The sequence below is a fragment of the Pongo pygmaeus genome, chromosome 9 (assembly GCF_028885625.2).
Source record: "Pongo pygmaeus isolate AG05252 chromosome 9, NHGRI_mPonPyg2-v2.0_pri, whole genome shotgun sequence".
Classification (NCBI taxonomy): Eukaryota; Metazoa; Chordata; class Mammalia; order Primates; family Hominidae; genus Pongo; species Pongo pygmaeus.
Genome location: NC_072382.2, coordinates 87,008,323 through 87,025,767, shown reverse-complemented (window position 1 = coordinate 87,025,767; position 17,445 = coordinate 87,008,323). Strand labels below are relative to the sequence as shown.

Below are 17,445 nucleotides of genomic sequence, written 5' to 3'. Positions count from 1 at the left end.
CATATTCTCACTCATAGGTGGGAATTGAACAATGAGAACACATGGACACAGGAAGGGGAACATCACACTTCGGGGACTGTTGTGGGGTGGGGGGAGGGGGGAGGGATAGCATTGGGAGATATACCTAATGCTAGATGACGAGTTGGTGGGTGCAGCGCACCAGCATGGCACATGTATACATATGTAACTTACTTGCACATTGCGCACATGTACCATAGAGTCTAAAGTATAATAATAATAATAATAATAATAAAGGAAAAAATAAATAAATAAATAAAAAGTGTTCTGCTTACTTTCTAATTATTTGGAGGGTTTTTTTTGTTGTTTCTAAATTTCACCGTGAGCTGGGTGCCGTGGCTCACACTTGTAATCCCAGAACTTTACGAGGCTGAGGCGGTGGATCACCTGAGGTCAGGAGTTTGAGACCAGCCTGGGCAACATGGTGAAACCCCGTCTCTACTAAACATACAAAAATTAGCTTGGCATGGTGGCAGGTGCCTATAATCCCAGCTACTCGGGAGGTTGAGGCAGGAGAATCACTTGAACCCGGGAGGCGGAGGTTGCAGTGAGCCGAGATCATGCCACTGCACTCCAGCCTGGGCGACAGAGTGAAACTCCATCTCAAAAACATAAGAAATAAAAAAATAAAATTCCACAGTGGTCAGAGAACACATTCTATGTGATTACAATTTTTTTGAATATTTGTTGTGACTTCTTTATGACTTGCATGTGGTCTATTTTTGGAAGTGTTTCATGTCCACATGAAAGGAATGAACATTGTACAGTCGTTAACTTATATTAATTTTGTCGAATTGATTTATCACTTGTTGAGAGAGGTGCAGTAAGATCTTCAAGTCTGTATTTGTCTCTTTTTTCTTTTTCCTTTTTTATTATGAAATATATATAACGTACAATTTACTGTATCTTTTTTACTTTGGTGAACTTTGCTTTATGTATTTTGAGACCATGTTTATTATGTGCATACAAATCTAGGATTGTTATATCATTCTGATGAAGTGGCTCATTTACTATTATATTTTTCTTCATTTTCTTTTTATCTTAATAGTTCCTGCCTTAAAGTCTACTTTGTCTGATATTAGTTTGGTCAAACTATCTTCTTTTTGGTTGATGTTTGCATGGTGTATCTTTTTTTTTCTGAGACAGCGTCTTACTCTATCACCTGGGCTGGAGTGCAGTGGTATAGTCATAGCCTTAACCTCCCATGCTCAGGTGATCCTGACACCTCAGCCTCCTGAGAAGCTGGGACCACAGTCACACTCTACCACTTCGAGCTAATTTTAAAAATTTATTCTATGTAGAGAAGGGGGTCTCCCTATGTTGCCCAGGCTGGTCTCGAACTCCTGGGGACTCAAGCGATCCTCTGGTTTCAGCTTTCCAAAGTGCTCCGCACCTGGCCCATGGTATATCTTTTTGCAGTCTATCTGTGACTATTTATTTATTTATAAACAGACTATTATCTTCAAGGTTTTAGATTTACAAAAGACAATGATAGGAAGTACAGTGATCTCATATACGCCACACTCAGTTTGTCCTGTATTAATATTTGTCTTTAGTATGGTACTTTTCACACAATTAATGAACGAATATTGCAATATGTGTTGTTCTTATCTAAAGTTTATACATTTATTCAGATTTGCTTAGTTTTGGCCAAATGTCTCTTTCTCTGTATCAGGACCCCCTTTCAAGATATGGCATTGTTACAGTAGGTAGTCAGGCTGACATGAGCAGGTAGGAGAGGGTCCCCACTCCACCAGGAACATCAGGCAACCATCAGGTGATGGTCAGGCGGTTTTAACTGTCTCTTTAAAATAATAATTGGCAGGGCACAGTGGCTCATGCCTGTAATCCCAGCACTTTGGGAGGTTGAGGTCAGCGTATTGCCAGAGCTAAGGAATTCGAGACCAGCCTGGCCAACACGGTGAAACCCGGGCTCTACTAAAAATACAAAAAAATTAGCAGGGTGTGGTGGCTCATGCCTGTAATCTCAGCTATCTGGGAGGCCGAGGCAGGAGAATCGCTTGAATCCAGGAGGTGGAGGTTGCAGTGAGCTGAGATTGCGCTGCTGCACTCCAGCCTAGGTGATAGAGCCAGACTCCATCTCTAAATAAATAAACAAATAAACAAATAAATAAATAAATATTGGTTACAACTGGTGCCAGGGAAAGGCAGTCTCCCAATAGATAGAAACACCTGGAACTGGTGATCAGCAGCTTCCTGATAAGATCTCAGTAGTTGGGGGCGTGGGCTGAAGCATGTACATTAAGAGGCAAAATGGGGGAGTTTAACTGCTATATGACCTTCTAGGAACATTCAACTGGTAAGGTAAGAGTGCCTCAAGTGAGCATGCATACAACTCCAGTTAACACATTGGACATGCAGCCCCTCCCAAGTGCTGGCAAGCCACTGCACATGCGGTCAGCTCAGCCCATGAGAAGAACCGGGGGAGAAGTAACGCAAGACCCCAGAAGCATGCCAGCATGTAAAACTCCAAGTCGAAGGTCACACCGTCCACTTAATTTCTCAAGTCACCTGCTGGGCCCTCTTCCAAGTGTACTTTTCTTCCTTTCATTCCTGCTCTAAACTTTTTAATACTCACTCCTGCTCTAAAACTTGCCCTGGTCTCTCCCTTTGCCTTATGCCTCTTGGTTGAATTCTTTCTTCTGAGGAGGCAAGAATTCAGGTTGCTGCAGACCCATACAGATTGGCTACTGCTAACAGCATTATGCTTAGATTCCATGTGTCAGTTCTTTAGAACTTGAATCTGTAGATTGTCTTTAATCAGTTTTGGTAAACTGAGCCATTATGTCTTCAAATATTTCTTCTCCTTTATCCCTACTACCGCTTTTCCTTGAACACTAACTACAGTTAGCAGATGTTGCACTGCTTAATCGCACATGTTCATTACCACTGTGTTCTGCTCTTTCTATTCTTTATTCTTTCTGGAATTGTGTTTGACTATTTTTGGATATTGGATATTGACTTATCCCAAATTTCACTATTCCTGGTTTCTTCCATATCCAGTCTGCCACTAGACCGATTTATTACTTTTCGATTTTGTATATTTTGATTTCTAGAATGTCCATTGGGTTCTTTTTTATAGTCTAATGCTCTGTTGAAATTCTTCCAATTTTTGCCTATTTTATTCATCTTTTCCTTGCTTTCTTTAACATATTTATAATAATATTCTCTTTTTTTATACTTTAAGTTCTGGGATACATGTGCAGAGCTGTTGGGATTCACTCAGGATAGTGGCAGAAATATTAAAGGGAAATATTAGGGAAAGTTTTAGAGAATAGTCACAAACCTTTTTGGAAGGCCACAAGATTACATAGATTGTAATAATTGAACAGGCTGAAGGCAGTGGGTTCTTATCTTAGAGCATTAGGTCATAGGGTAAATACTAGGGACAATAGAGGCTTCCCCAGTTAAGTCTGTTTACCCTACCTCCATTAACTAACCTTTGAGCCAGATGGCCCTCTCGGAGGGAGGTCGACCAAGGATATTGCCCCCACTGGTATTTACTTTAAACTGCAGTACCTGAGCTTTAATCATTAGTAGAACTACTCTCTTAACCATGTTAATTATCCACAAGTGTGTTTATTCTAAAGCTTCTGTTGTTAGTTTTATACTAAATAAATGCCTGAGGTGTGGGCTGCTCAGGACCGGCCACGTCACAAACCTCTCTTGGTGTGTAGGCGGTCGGACACTTAGCAGGACTGGCGAAACAGAGTATCTGTGTGTCAATGTACGTTTTATTCATCCATCGTTTGGGTCTGGGTCGGTGGGCAGACCCCTGCAGCTAATGTCCTCTTGTGAGGAGCAATACCTCACAGAACGTGCAGGTTTGTTACATAGGTATACATGTGCCGTGGTGATTTGCTGCACCCATCAACCCGTCATCTACATTAGGTATTTTTCGTAATACTATCCCTCCCCTAGTCCCCCCACCCACCGACAGGCCGCAGTGTGTGACGCTCCCCTCCCTGTGTCCATGTGTTCTCATTGTTCACCTCCCACTTATGAGTGAGAACGTGTGGTGTTTGGTTTTCTGTTCCTGTGTTAGTTTGCTGAGAATGATGGTTTTCAGCTTCATCCATGTCCCTGCAAAGGACATGAATTCATCCTTTTCTATGACTGCGTAGTATTCCATGGTGTATATGTGCCACATTTTCTTTTTCCAGCCTATCACTGATGGGCATTTGGGTTGGTTCCAAGTCTTTCTATTGTGAACAGTGCTGCAATAAACATACATGTGCATGTGTCTTTATAGTAGAATTATTTATAATCCTTTGGGTATATACCAAGTGATGGAATTGCTGGGTTAAATGGTATTTCTGGTTCTAGATACTTGAGAAATCGCCACACTCTCTTCCACAATAGTTGAACTAATTTATACTCCCACCAACAGTGTAAAATAATTTCTATTTCTCCACATCCTCTCCAGCACTTGTTGTTTCCTGACTGTTTATTGATCGTCATTCTAACTGGTGTGAGATGGTATCTAATTGTGGTTTTGATTTGCATTTCTCTAATGACCAGTGATGATGAGCTTTTGTTTTTCATATGTTCCTTGGCTGCATAAATGTCTTCTTTTGAGAAGTGTCTGTTCATATCCTTCGCCCACTTTTTGATGGGGTTGTTTTTTTCTTGTAAATTTGTTTAAGTTCCTTGTAGATTCTGGATATTAGCCCTTTGTCAGATGGATAGATTACAAAAATTTTCTCCCATTCTGTAGGTTGCCTCTTCACTCTGATGATAGTTTCTTTTGCTGTGCAGAAGCTCTTTAGTTTAATTAAACACCATTTGTCAATCTTGGCTTTTGTTGCCATTGCTTTTGGTGTTTTAGTCACGAAGTCTTTCCCCATGCCTATGTCCTGAATAGTATTGCTAGGTTTTCTTCTAGGGTTTTTATGATTTTATGTCTTACCTTTAAGTCTTTAATCCATCTTGAGTTAATATTTGTATAAGGTGTAAGGAAGAGGTCCGGTTTCAGTTTCCTGCATATGACTAGCCAGTTTTCCCAACACCATTTATTCAATAGGGAATCCTTTCCCCATTGCTTGTTTTTGTCAGGTTTGTCAAAGATCACATGGTTGTAAGTGTATGGTGTTATTTCTGAAGCCTCTGTTCTGTTCCATTAGTTTATATATCTGTTTTGGTACTAGTACCATGCTGTTTTGGTTACTGTAGGCTTGTAGTATAGTTTGAAATCAGGTAGTGTGATGCCTCCAGCTTTGTTCTTTTTGCTTAGGATTGTCTTGGCTATATGGGCTATTTTTTGGTTCCGTATGAAATTTAAAGTAGTTTTTTTTTCTAATTCTGTGAAGAAAGTTAATGGTAGCTTGATAAAAATAGCATTGAATCTGTAAATTACTTTGGGCAGTATGGCCATTTTCACAGTATTGATTCTTCCTATCCATGAGCATGGAATGTTTTTCCATTTTTTGTGTGTCCTCTCTTAATTCCTTGAGCAGCGGTTTGTAGTTCTCCTTGAAAAGGTCCTTCACATCCGTTGTAAACTGGATTCCTAGGTATTTTATTCCCTTTGTAGCAATTGTGAATGGGAGTTCAGTCATGATTTGGCTGTTTGTCTATTATTGGTGTATAGGAATGCTTGTGATTTTTGCACATTGATTTTATATCCTGAGACTTTGCTGAAGCTGCTTATCAGCTTAAAGAGATTTTGGGCTGAGACGATGGGGTTTTCTAAATATACAATCATGTCATCTGCAAACAGAGACAATTTGACTTCCTCTCTTCCTGTTTGAATACCCTTTATTTCTTTCTCTTGCCTGATTGCCCTGGCCAGAACCTCCAATACTATGTTGAATAGGAGTGGTGAGAGAGGGCATCCTTGTCTTGTGCTGGTTTTCAAAGGGAATGCTTCCAGCTTTTGCCCCTTCAGTATGATATTGGCTGTGGGTTTGTCATAAATAGCTCTTATTATTTGAGATACGTTTCATCAATACCTAGTTTACTGAGAGTTTTTAGCATGAATGGGTGTTGAATTTTATTGAAGGTCTTTTCTGCATCTATTGAGTTAATCATGTGGTTTTTGTCATTGGTTCTGTTTATGTGATGGATTAAGTTTATTGATTAGCATATGTTGAACCAGCCTTGCATCCCAGGGATGAAGCTGACTTGATCATGGTGGATAAGCTTTTTGATGTGCTGCTGGATTCAGTTTGCCAGTATTTTACTGAGGGTTTTTGCATCGATGTTCATCAGGGATATTGGTCTGAAATTTTCTTTTTTGTGTGTTGTCTCTGCCAGGTTTTGGTATCACGATGATGCTGGCCTCATTAAGTGAGTTAGGGAGGAGTCCCTCTTTTTCTATTTTTTGGAATAGTTTCAGAAGGAATGGTACCAGCTCCTCTTTGTACCTGTGGTGGAATTCAGCTGTGAATCAGTCTGGTCCTGGGCTTGTTTTGGCTGGTAGGCTACTAATGACTGCCTCAATTTCGGAACTTGTTATTGGTCTATTCAGGGATTCAACTTCCTGGTTTAGTCTTGGGAAGGTGTATGTGTCCAGGAATGTATCCATTTCTTCTAGATTTTCTAGTCTATTTGCACAGAGGTGTTTATAGTATTCTCTGATGGTAGTTTGTATTTCTGTGAGATCAGAGGTGATATCTCCTTTATCGTTTTTTATTGTGTCTATTTGATTCTTCTCTCTTTTCTTTTTTTATTAGCCCGGCTAGCAGTCTATCTATTTTGTTAACCTTTTCAAAAAACCAGCTCCTGGATTCATTAATTTTTTTTTTTATTTGAGACGGAGTCTTGCTCTGTCACAAGGCTGGAGTGCAGTGGTGCAATCTCAGCTCACTACAACCTCCGCCTCCCTGGTTCGAGCGATTCTCCTGCCTCAGCGTCCTGAGTAGTTGGGATTACAGGCACATGCCACCATACCCAGCTAATTTTTGTATTTTGAAGGGTTTTTCGTGTCTCTGTCTCCTTCAATTCTGCTCTGATCTTAGTTATTTCTTGTCTTCTGTTAGCTTTTGAATTTGTTTGCTCTTGCTTCTCTAGTTCTTTTAATTGTGATGTTAGGGTGACGATTTTAGATATTTCCTACTTTCTGCTGTGGGCATCTGGTGCTATAAATTTCCCTCTAAACACTGCTTTAGCTGTGTCCCAGAGATTCTGGTAGATTGTGTCTTTGTTCTCATTGGTTTCAAATAACTTATTTATTTCTGCCTTAATTTCGTTATTTACTCAGTAGTCATTCAAGAGCAGGTTGTTCAGTTTCCATGTAGTTGTGTGATTTTGAGTGAGTTTCTTAATCCTGAGTTCTAATTTGATTGCACTGTGGTCTGAAAGACTGCTTGTTACGATTTCCGTTCTTTTGCATTTGCTGAGGAGTGTTTTACTTCCAATTATGTGGTCAACTTTAGAATAGGTGCAGTGTGGTGCTGAGAAGAATGTATATTCTGTTGATTTGGGGTGGAGAGTTCTGTAGCTGTCTGTTAGGTCCACTTTGTCCAGAGCAGAGTTCAAGTCCTGAATATCCTTGTTAATTTTCTGTCTCATTGATCTGTTTAATATTGACAGTGGGATGTTAAAGTCTCCCACTATTATTGTGTGGGAGTCTAAGTCTCTTCATAGGTCTCTAAGAACTTGCTTTATGAATCTGGGTGCTTCTGTATTGGGTGCATATATATTTAGAATAGTTAGCTCTTCTGGTTGAACTGAGCCCTTTACCATTATGTAATGCCCTTCTTTGTCTTTTTTGATCTTTGTTGGTTTAAAGTCTCTTTTATCAGAGACTAGGATTGCAACACCTTCTTTTTTTTTTTTTTTTTTTTTTTTTGCTTTCCATTTGCTTGGTAAATATTCCTCTATCCCTTTATTTTGAGCCTATGTGTATCTTTGCACGTGAGATGGGTTTCCTGAATACAGCACACTGTTGGGTCTTGCCTCTTTATCCCATTTGCCAGTCTGTGTCTTTTAATTGGGGCATTTAGCCCATTTACATTTAAGGTTAATATTGTTATGTGTTTGATCCTGTCATTATGATGCTAGCTGGTTATTTTGCCCATTAGTTGATGCAGTTTCTTCATAGTGTTGATGATCTTTACAATTTGGTATGTTTTTGCACTGGCTGGTACTGGTTTTTCCTTTCCATATTTAGTACTCTCTTCAGGAGCTCCTGTAAGGCAGGCCTAGTGGTGACAAAATCTCTCAGCATTTGCTTGTCTGTAAAGGGTTTTATTTCTCCTTTGCTTATGAAGCTTTGTTTGGCTGGATGTGAAATTCTGGATTGAAAATGCTTTTCTTTAAGAATGTTGAATATTGGCCCCCACTCTCTTCCGGCTTGTAGGGTTTCTGCAGAGAGATCCACTGTTAGTCTGATGAGCTTCCCTTTGTGGGCAACGTGACCTATCTCTCTGGCTGCCGGTAACAATTTTTTCTTCATTTCAACCTTGGTGAATCTGACGATTACGTGTCTTGGGGTTGCTTTTCTCGAGGAGTGTCTTTGCGGTGTTTTCTGTATTTCCTGAATTTGAATGTTGACCTGTCTTGCTAGGTTGGGGAAGTTCTCCTGGATAATATCTGCAGAGTGTTTTCCAACTTGGTTCCATTCTACCCGTCACTTTCATATAGTCCCATATTTCTTGGAGCCTTTGTTCATTCCTTTTCATTCTTTTTTTCTCCAATCTTGTCTTCTTGCTTTATTTCATTAAGTTGATCTTCAGTCTCTGATATCCTTTTTTCTGCTTGATTGATTCGGCTATTGATACTTGTGTATGCTTCACAAAGTTCTCATGCTGTGTTTTTCAACTCCATCAGGTCATTTATGTCCTTCTCTAAACTGGTTATTCTAGTTAGCAATTCTTCTAACCTTTTTTCAAGGTTCTTAGCTTCCTTGCATTGGGTTGGAACATGCTCCTTTAGCTCAAAGGAGTTTGTTATTACCCACCTTCTGAAGCCTACTTCTGTCAATTCGTCAAACTCATTCTCTGTCCAGTTTTGTTCCCTTGCTGGCGAGGAGTTGTATCCTTTGGAGGAGAAGAGGCACTCTGATTTTTGGAATTTTCAGCCTTTTCGTGATGGTTTTTCCTCCTCTTCATGGATTTATCTACCTTTGGTCTTTGATGTTGGTGACCTTCAGATGGGGTTTTTGTGTGGACGTCCTTTTTGTTGATGTTGATGCTATTCCTTTCTGTTTGTTAGTTTTCCTTCTAACAGTCAGGCCTCTCTGGTGCAGGTCTACTGGAGTTTGCTGGAGGTCTACTCCAGACCCTGTTTGCCTGGGTATCACTAGTGGAGGCTGCAGACCAGCAAAGATTGCTGCCTCTTCCTTCCTCTGGAAGCTTCGTCCCAGAGAGGCACCCGCCAGATGCCAGCCAGAGCTCTCCTGTATGAGGTATCTGTTGATTCCTGCTGGGAGGTGTCTCCCAGTCAGGAGGCACGGGGTTAAGGAACCCACTTGAGGAGGCAGTCTGTCCCTTAGCAGAGCACAAGTGCTTTGCTGGGAGACCTGCTGGTCCCTTCGGAGCTGGAAGGCAGGAATGTTTAAGTCTGCTGAAGCTGTGCCCACAGCTGCCCCTTCTCCCAGGTGCTCTATCACAGGGAGATGGGACTTTTTTCTATAATCCCCTGACTGGGGCTGCTGCCTTTCTTTCAGGGATGCCCTGCCCAGAGAGAAGGAATCTAGAGAGGCAGTCTGGCTACAGGGGCTTTGCTGAGCTGTGGTGGGCTCTGCCCACTTCGAACTTCCCAGTGGCTTTGTTTACACTGTGAGGGGAAAACCTCCTACTCAAGCCTCAGTAATGGCGGATGCCCCTCCCCTCACCAAGCTCCAGCGTCCCAGGTTGACTTCAGACTGCTGTGCTGGCAGCAAGAATTTCAAGCCAGTCGATATTAGCTTGCTGGGCTCCATGGGGATGGAATCTGCTGAGCTAGACCACTTGGCTCCCTGGCTTCAGCCCCCTTTCCAGGGGAATGAAAGTTTCTGTCTTGCTGGCATTCCAGGCACCACTGGGGTATGAAAAAAACTCCTGCAGCTAGCTCGGTGTCTACCCAAATGGCCATCCAGCTTTGTGCTTGAAACCCAGGGCCCTGGTGGTGTAGGCACCTGAGAGAATCTCTTGGTCTGCAGGTTGTGAAGATGATGAGAAAAGCATAGTATCTGTGCCAGAATGCACCATTCCTCATGGCACAGTCCCTCACGGCTTCCCTGATCCCTTGTGCTTCCCGAGTGAGGCGACGGCCCACATTGCTTCAGCTCATCCTCCGTGGGCTGCACCTACTGTCTAACCAGTTCCAGTGAGATGAGCTGGGTGTCTCAGGTGGAAATGCAGAAATCACTCACCTTCTGTGTTGATCTCGCTGGGAGCTGCAGACCAGGGCTGTTACTATTCGGCCATCTTGCCAGACACCATATAAGAATATTCTTAAAGTCCTAGCCTACTGACTTGAATATCTGGGTCATCGGTGGGCATGCTTTAATTGTTTGCTTTTCCTCCTGATTCTTAGTCTTATTTTGCTGCTTCTTTGCACTGTACATGCGTGCGTGCACACACACACACATATAAAGTTTTGTATGCTCAACATTGTGTATACAAGGAGTATAGTGTCTGGCTTGGTATTCTTTGTTCCCCAGAGAAAAGGAATCTATCTTCTGTTAGTTATATTAGGTGAGGAGAAAATCACCTCAAAGGAATCAAGAATTGAGCTGGGGGAATCAAGAGGCTCTGGTAAGGAGTGGGTGCCATGTGTAGGTGGTGAGTGAGGAGGGAGAGGGAAAGGAAAGAGAGGAGAGCGAAGAAAAAAAATAGAGTTGAGCTGGGTCAGGGCTAGTTTGCCGTTTTACTTAGATTCAGTCCACGTCTGCTCTGAAATCTCTTGAGAGTGATACCTTTTAGTTTCAGGGCCCACATCTACAGAATGAATTATTCCAGGTGCATCCATGTCTCTCTTCTCTATTGAAACTCAGTCCCTAGGTTATGTCATTTAGGCTTTCATGGCTTTAAATTCAGTCCTGGGCTGTTGATTCCCAGATCTGAATCTCCAGCCTTGACCTTTCCTGGCAGGAAACAAAGGGCACATTCAAACAGGATACCTGGAGAAAATTTAACAAAGGCAATATCTACAAAGGTGTGGGCAAGATCAAGGAAAACCAACAGGAATGGTAACACTCCCTGGGGCTATCAACAGATGGGAACTGTTCCACTTCCGGGTCTAAAGGGGCAGAGGGAGGGAGCACTTACCAGACCTAGAGAGTAGCTATACTGATTCAGTATTTCTCGTCTGAGATGATTGGGACCAGAAGTGTTTCAGATTTCAGATTTTTTAGGATTTTGGAATATTTGCATATATGTAATAAGATATCTTGGAGACAGACCCAAGTCCAAACGCAAACTTCATTTATATTTCAGATACACCATATACACATAACCTGAAGGTAAGTTTATATACTATTTTAAATTTTTTTTTGTGTATGAAACAAAGTTTTTACTGCAACCCATCACATGAGGTCAGGTGTGGAATTTTCCACTTGTAGCATTGTGTCAGTGCTTAGAATGTTTCAGATTGTGGAACATTTTGGATTTTGGATTTTCACATTAGGGATGCTCAACCTTTGTTAGGTGAGCCTTCCAACAGGAATAGTGGCCTTTGATAGAGGGACCCTGCTAATCAGCATGACCTGGTAGAGAAAGAGCTGGGGGAAGAAATCTCACCCTTCTCACTTTCTTTGATCTCCTGCTAGAAACTCCTATTAAGCAAACTCAGTTGAAGGTTAGAAGCAAAGGACATTGATGCAGTCCATAAAGGTCACCCTTTGAGACACAGAGATAACGGTAGAGAGTGGATCTGGGATGGTCAAACAGAAGCACACATACATGAAACAATTTTATACTCATGAATGACTAATAGGTATCTCAATAGATGGATATGTTAGGGAATGGAGTAGAGTGGAAAAGAGGCCTGTGAACCGGGTGCCAAATTAAAGATTATGGAGAAGAGTGATGAGAAGGGTTAGAAAATTATAGCAAAGAATAGTAGTAGAGGGTGATATATGTACTGAGCTTCAAAAGGCATGTTTTTACATGAGACTGGTGGAATTGTGGTCTAGAAGAGGCATTGCATTGGTGAAAGCATGTGAGCCCCACAGAAGGTGGGGGCAGAGAAGAATCAATACTAACCACTAGCGAGAGCCACAGGGGAAGTGAGCTCTTTCTGGGGAAAGCCAGGTGCCAGTCAAAACCAGAGAGTAAAAGAAACCTTCAACAGGCTGGGTGTGGCGGTTCACATCTGTAATCCTAGCACTTTGAGAAGTTGAGCCAAGAAGATCACTTGAGCTCAGGAGTTTAAGACCAGCCTAGGTCACATGGTAAGACCCCCCCAACCCCCCCACCCCACACCATCTCTACAAAAAATAAAAAATTAGCTCGGCATGGTGGTGCGCTTCTGTGGTCTCAGCTATTTGGGAGGGTGAGGTGAGAGGATCCCTTGAGCCTGGCAGGCTGAGGCTGCAGTGAGCCATGATCGTGCTACTGCACTCCAGCCTAGATGACAGTGAGACCCTGTCTCGAAAAGAAAAGATACCTTTGATACTGCCTTTGCAAAATTATGACCAAGACAGCGAAAGAGATCTAATTTAATCGACTCCATCTTGCTTCTAATCTCCAAACTGTCCTTTTCATTCTTGGGCGGAGGGTCAACTAACTTTGGGAAAAACTTAGTATACAGTTTAAAACAAAGATGATAACAGCCCTTTCCCAAAGCAGACTTCCTTCTTGCCTAGGGAGTGGATTGCATTTGTAGGACTAACATTAGCCACAAGAATAGAAATTATGGTTTGGTAGTCATGCAGCTGGAGGCTACAGGATTCTGACTGTCTCTAAACTGCTCCTAAGATCAGTGGTTGAGATATTTTGCAGACCCTGCACATGATGAATCAGCTGGCACTACCTAGATTGATAAACTGGCTCATCTGATCTTGTGGCCCCCCCCATCTAGGAACTGATTTGGTCAGGAGGACAGCTTTGGTTCCCTATGATTTCATCTCTGACCAATCAGCAGTCCCGGCTCACTGGCTTCCCCACATCTACCATGTTGTCCTTAAAAACTCTGCTCCCCGAATGCTCAGGGAGACTGATTTGAGTTATAAAACAACTCTGGTCTCCCACACAGCTGGCTCTGTGTGAATTACTCTTTTGTCTATTGCAATTCCCCTCTTCTTTTTTTTTTTTTTTTTGAGGCGGAGTCTTGCTGTGTCGCCCAGGCTGGAGTGCAGTGGTGCGATCTTGGCTCACTGCAACCTCTGCCTCCCGGGTTCACTCCATTCTCCTGCCTCAGCCTCCCAAGTAGCTGGGACTACAGGCGCCTGCCACCGCGCCTGGCAAACTTTTGGAATTTTAGTAGAGAAGGGGTTTCACCGTGTTAGCCAGGATGGTCTTGACAGGATGGTCTTGATCTGCTGACCTCGTGATCTACCTGCCTCGGCCTCCCAAAGTGTTGGTATTACAGGTGTGAGCCACCATGCCCGGCTCCCCTGTCTTGAGGAATCGGCTCTGTCTAGGCAGCAGGCAAGGTGAACCCCTTGGACATTTACACCTTCAACAGTGGCATTTGTCTTGTTTATTGTTTTTTTAGAGGTTGTTGTTGGAAGTTTTGGGAGAGAATGGGAAGGGTCCAGGAAAGCAGTGAACACAATGGAGATTAAAGTACAGGAGAGGCCGGTCGGTGGCTCATGCCTGTAATCCCAGCACTTTTGGAGGTTGAGGCATGATAGTACAGACCTGCAGTCCCAGCTACTCGGGAGGTTGAGGCAGGAGGATTGCTTGAGCCCAGGAGTTTCAGGATGCTGTGAGCTATGATAGTGCCACTGCACTCTAGCCTGGGTGACAGAGTGAGTCCTTGTCTCCAAAAACTGAGAAACTCAAAGGTGTTCAATTGGTGATGGTACTACAACGTAAGGGGTGTTGGGAAACATGACCAGTGTTTTCGACTTCTACAATGAAGAGTGTTAAGGTAGCAGGGGAAACATGACCAGTGTTTTCGACTTCTACAATGAAGAGTGTTAAGGTAGCAGCATTTGAGATTGAGGGAGCAGGAGTGCTAACATCCTGTGGGCTCAAGACAGTGCTGCACAATTGTCCTTACTTTAAATGCCAATAACATCCCCCACTGATGATTAATTAATCCTTATATCACTAAAGATTACAGAAATATGACATATGGTGGTATTATCTGGTCTCAAGGATCCAAATGGAATGCTGATGTCACATCCAGGTAGTCACAGTGTCCTTGGCTTGTGGTAGTCCTGAGAGAAGTGGTATTTGCTTTGGATAGGAATGTGGTAGTTTAGACTAGATATAGCTGGAGGGAGGGAGTGCTCCCTATCAGTGGAATATTTTAATACAACAAATTAACACTCTCAAGTTTATTTCCAACATTCTTTTTTTATATTCATTATAAACAGGGTGATATGGTTTGGCTATGCCCCCACCCAAATCTCATCTTGAATTATAGTTCCCATAATCCCCATGTGTTGTGGGAGGGACCTGGTAGGAGGTAATTGAATCATGGAGGCAGGTTTTTCCCATACTGTTCTTGAAGTAGTAAATAAGTATCACAAGATCTGATAGTTTTATAAATGGGAATTCCCCTACACAAGCCCTCTCTTGCCTGCCACCATGTATGATGTGACTTTGCTCCTCATATGCCTTCTGCCATGATTGTGAGGCCTCCCCAGCCATGTGGAGCTGTAAATCAATTAAACCTCCTTTATAAATTACCCAGTCTCAATTATGTCTTTATTAGCAGCATGAGAACAGACTAATACACATGGTTAAATTAAGAATTGGCTTGAATTATAGACTGGCTGTCTATCACATTGAGCATCCTCAGAGGGAAAGATGTGTAGACAATGCTATGCAAACTTCTAGGTTTTTCTTAGAAACATTTCTAATGGAACTATTTCATACTGGAATCACAGATTAATCAGTGAATTTTGTGTGTGTGAAAAGGAACCTCAGAGACTACCTTGAACCCACTGTCATGCTTCTGAATACTTCAGTGTAGAAATACAAAGCGTGCTTCCATTTTGGTCACTCATACCATGCAAGTAAATGAATAGCTGAATACCTTTGATTTTAAATGTAATTATGACCTTTAGAAATAACAGCCGGTTTAAAAATAAGCCAAAGTGTAAGTAAAATGGGCAACGGATATACTTCAGTTCCCAAAGAACATTTATAAGGAAAAGTTGTGTTTCCTTTGCAGCTTTCAATCTTAGAGAAAAGACTTCATCATCTTATATGTGATGTGGCTTTCTGGGCTCCTGACATCTTTATAGAGTTTGACTGGAATTTCCTTCTCTTGAAAATGAATGGGCATTTTCTGGCTCTCCACACTCATAAGCTTCACTCCCAGGGGGCCCAAGTTTACATAATCCTATGGTGAACAGACACAAAAAAGAATAGGAGAGGTGATTCAGCAAATTACCAGCTTGATAGATTAGGCTTTCTTTATTACAGTTGGCCTTTATCTGACAGACTTCACTGCCCCCTAATTGCCTGATGCTGTGTAGCACATGAAATATGAGAGCCACTATAAATGTGAAAAAAACAAAATACTCAGGAAACTTATATACCCAGTAGGGCATACACAGTAGGCAAGATCTTCCAAAAGCAGGCAGCCAGGCTGGAAGGCTTGTCTCATAATGGGTTAATGGGGGAGGGATGCTGGCTATAGTTAGTGCAAAACTAACTATAGTCTGTGAAAGGAAAATAAAAACGTGGGACCCCAATTCACTTTGCCAAAAGGAAAAAATTAAGCTGAAAGCTGAGTCATGTAAGCAACTGCCTTTCCTTTTGTTCCTAAGCAAATATGTACAGATAAAAGGTTAAATATCCCCACAGGTAGCTACGCTATGTTCACCTGATCTTTTGTAAAGTGTGCAGTGAATACATAATTGACTGTTCCCCTACCTGCTCCTTTTCTCTTGCAACATGTGGATGACCATACCTTCCTGCTTTCCCCTCCAGCCCACTTTTCTCCTTTAAATATTGAAGGCCTCCAAGTCATCTTTGGAGACAGGCACAGACCACACACTATTTCTGTGATTTTGTGGTTTTTTTTCTCCCAGGTATTGTCCTTAAAATTGGCAAAATCAACTTCTAAATTGATTGAGACCTGTCTCAGATACCTTTTGGTTTACAAATCTAAGATATCAACAAACAGAATTAGAAGTCTAACTGATATGAAATCCATAGCCAACCCAAAACTGGGTGGACAGAGCTCACACCCTACCCAATGTCCCTTCCTCCAGGAAGTCTCCCATGCTGTAACTCTTGCTTTTTAATTCCTTTGACACGTCACTTTAGCAAACCTTTTCCAAGTCTTCACTATATTCCAGGCCCTATATCAAATGCTGGGGTGCAATGATAAGCACAGACTGATCAGGGACACAGGTACAGGTGGTCTGTTTACTCTTATATGGTACTTGTTTATTTTCTTACTTGTCTTCTACAAGTCTATAAGTGATTTGGGGGCAAGGCCTGCTGTATAGGTATATTTGAGATTTCATTTCTTGCTGTTCTCTCCCTTAAATGCACAAGCATTTAACAAGGACTTGGCATGTTGTGGCGTTCTCAATAAATATTTATTTGAATTTAGAAGAATCAAAGAATGAAAAAGGAAGGTGATGTCTTATTTCTCAAAATACATATAATTCTATTTAGCTTTCAAAATATGTAGCTGTGATAAATTTAAGATAGTAGAAAAGCAAGTTGATGGAGACCTGCCACATATTTCAGAATCACTGGGAGGATTCTCAAGTAATACACCATGGCCATGGCAGTTTGACTACATCAAAAACTTTCATGGAAAGTAAGTCTTTCATTCAACCAAATGGTATGCAATTTGGGGATTTTGTAGACAACTGTCCACTAGCCTGAGATCATCATGACATCCCAGGAGTCATGATTCCAAGATACTCATGGAGGTGTTTCAGTGCTAGAGGAACTAGAACTTTAGTCTTTAAATCATCACTTGATGGCAGCAGGATTGAATTGTAGTTAGTTAAAATGGTTTGTGTTGGTTTATTCAGTTTCTTCTGCTTTCTTACATCATTTTTTCCACTACCAGACATCAAATTCTAGGAGAACTTTTAAAGTATCAAGAGGGAAAATAACAAGGGATGGCTGTGGGAGTAACTGGAATGTAGTAGAAAGAAGTTTTAAAATTAAAAGGCTTAATATTCCAGGTTTTAATGAATGGTATATGTGCAATCTGTACTTTCCAAAGATAGCCTAATTCATATCCTATCCCAAGTGCTTCTCTTACAATGTGATACTGACCTTCCTCCATCAAGATGTAGGAGCTATGTTCCTTCCCCTTGGATGGAACTTTGTAACTACATCAACCAGTAGAATATGATGGAAGTGACAATGTATGATTTCCAAGGCTAAG

At 41.7% G+C, this 17,445-nt stretch overlaps 1 protein-coding gene across 25 annotated transcripts in view; it reads right to left on the bottom strand.

The window, feature by feature from the left end:
* Positions 1-17,445, bottom strand: part of CCDC83 (coiled-coil domain containing 83) — a 123,456-nt gene that overhangs the window by 34,846 nt on the left and 71,165 nt on the right. For 9 of the 25 annotated variants that reach the window (XM_054437986.2, XM_054437989.2, XM_054438007.2 and 6 more), the window contains one exon: positions 14,551-15,426. The exons of 2 other annotated variants lie outside the window; for them this stretch is intronic. In XM_054437986.2, the coding sequence (XP_054293961.1) occupies positions 15,265-15,426 (162 nt within the window). In that variant the 3' untranslated portion in view covers positions 14,551-15,264. Of the gene's footprint in view, positions 1-14,400; positions 15,427-17,445 lie in introns of those variants that run through there. 14 more of the 25 variants (XM_054438005.2, XM_054438000.2, XM_054438004.2 and 11 more) reach the window with 5 other exon arrangements.